This window comes from Limulus polyphemus, unplaced genomic scaffold (assembly GCF_000517525.1).
Source record: "Limulus polyphemus unplaced genomic scaffold, Limulus_polyphemus-2.1.2 Scaffold44, whole genome shotgun sequence".
Taxonomy (NCBI): domain Eukaryota; kingdom Metazoa; phylum Arthropoda; class Merostomata; order Xiphosura; family Limulidae; genus Limulus; species Limulus polyphemus.
Window position 1 is genome coordinate 12536 of NW_013665654.1, and position 2183 is coordinate 14718.

At 31.6% G+C, this 2183-nt stretch overlaps 1 protein-coding gene across 1 annotated transcript in view; it reads left to right on the forward strand.

The window, feature by feature from the left end:
- LOC106462204 (cytochrome c oxidase subunit 6A, mitochondrial-like) overlaps positions 1–663 on the forward strand; it is a 12544-nt gene extending 11881 nt beyond the window's left edge. The window contains exon 3 of the mRNA XM_013922106.2: positions 373–663. Within this exon, the coding sequence (XP_013777560.1) occupies positions 373–462 (90 nt within the window). The 3' untranslated portion in view covers positions 463–663. The remainder of the gene's footprint in view (positions 1–372) is intronic.
- The last annotated feature ends 1520 nt before the right edge of the window (positions 664–2183 follow it).

The following is a 2183-nucleotide window of genomic DNA, read 5'->3' on the forward strand; positions in this document are numbered from 1 at the left end:
ATAAGATATATATTATATATATGCACACACACACACACACACACACACAAAGACATAATAGAATATTAAAGTATGCCAATTTTGGCTACTATTATATATTTTTACTTTCACATTTACTGGTCTGTAACTTGTAAGCCTTAAAAAAGAGAAAAGAAAAAATATTATTAGTCATTACTGTGTATGTAATAAAATAATAAATTCTACATTACATGTGTGTTCTAGTTTTTAACCAAACTATTTACATTATTGTTTATAGACTATGATGAAACTCATTGACTTTGATATTCTTAGGTAGGTTTTCTTAATTTCGTTTGCCTTGTCTGTTCCAAAGTTTTGAGTAACTTTTGAAATTTTTCTTCTTATTTCTTACAGCGTTTTCCCTGGGGTGATGGAAACAAAACTCTGTTCCATAATCCTCATGTTAATCCTCTTCCTGATGGCTATGAGGATGTCCACCATTGATGACTTAAGTAATCCCCAACAGAATGTTAGACAAGAATGTAATTTTAGTTGCATGTTGAAATTCTTGTACTTGAACTGGTTGAGCAGAATACTGGTGTTTGATAAGAAATTATTATCAGGAATAAATAATGAAAGAAAAAAACAGTAGTTATATGTATATAGATACAAATTTCAATTAATAAAGAATACTTGAAACAGGTTTCTTGTATGTTTGACTTAAAGTTACTTATGTAATATATTAAATCAGATAGAGATGAGAAAGAAACATTTAGCTACAGTAGTACTATTATAATGTGAATATATATGAAATAGTATTTTAATTCTGAATAGTATCATCAGAGTTCCAGTAACTATGACTATAAACACTTAATTACAAAATATTGTGTGCAGTTTTTTCACTAGGTTTTTTAGGTTGACAGCTTGTACACAGTTGTCTTAAAAGTTATAAAGATATGGACACAATGTAATAATATAATCATCAGATTTTGTACCCATAGAGCTGAATAAATTGACAATGAGTTCTGGAAAGATTGAGGAGAAGTTGAAGAAAGTTCGCTAGATTGTACAGCATTCTTCTATTGAAATTGTGCTTCTTAACCAGTGTACATGAGAAGTAGACAGCATAAATGGTGGATGGTTCTAGCCTTCAGTTCTAATCCCTTATTTTTAAAAACATATCTATTTTTGTTTCATTGTAGTCATGATTATAACTTCACCAAAGCCATACTTCTTACAATTACTTAATGCTGAGGTTGTAGCTGATACAGGTTAAGTGTCATTTATGTGCAGTATAAGAAATGTTGGGACAATACACCCAACAGAGTTAATCACAGCCTGAACTTTTTATTAACAATTTCTGCTATCCATTAGTACACATCTGACAGAGTAGCTTGTCACTCCATGCAAAAAGAAGCCCTAAATAAAATGAGATTTTTAGCACCTGTCCCTTAGACAGTGTTCAGAAACATTCAGGTTACTTCATTTGGATTTATGTTGGGGCTGTGGACTGGCTAAGGGGCAATCTGGACATTATTTGTCTCACAAAACTCTGGATAAAATTCTGGTTTGGTATATGAAGTATGGTATTCCAATGATAAAAAAAAAGTCCTTCCCCATATAATTGTATCAGGACAATATTGTTCAAAATGTCAAAATTGGGTAAGTATTCGTAGCTTTTTTAAATCATGTCCACGGTGGTACTACTCCTACCATTTTTCAAAGTTGGGATGATAGTCATATTAAACGAATTTTCATAAGGTTGTTATCAAACTCTGACTCATCTGTCCAAAAAAAAATTAGTAGTGTGATCATCATTTTACATGGCTTTTCTTTGTTTATCATTCCAATTTCAGCACTGACATAACATTTTGGAACAACATGGGACCTATTGGTCCATCTTGGCTGTTCCATTTTCTAAGTTAAACTAGAACCATTAATAAATAAATTAAAGAAAATATCTTAAAGCCAGCCCTTATTATTCATATATTTATCAAGCTTTCTCTTGAATTTACTGCCTCCACAATATCCGAAGGCAACCCATTCCAAAGGCCAACCACCCTGTTAGAAAAATAAAACTATTAGCTGAAGCTGACTCCTACCCTTACAAAATGTATACTTGTGTCCCCTAGTTTACTATTCTCACTCTTAAACATGAAAAAAGATGATGCATCAACACTGTCAATTCCATTTACAATTTTAAACACATCATTCAGATCCCCTCT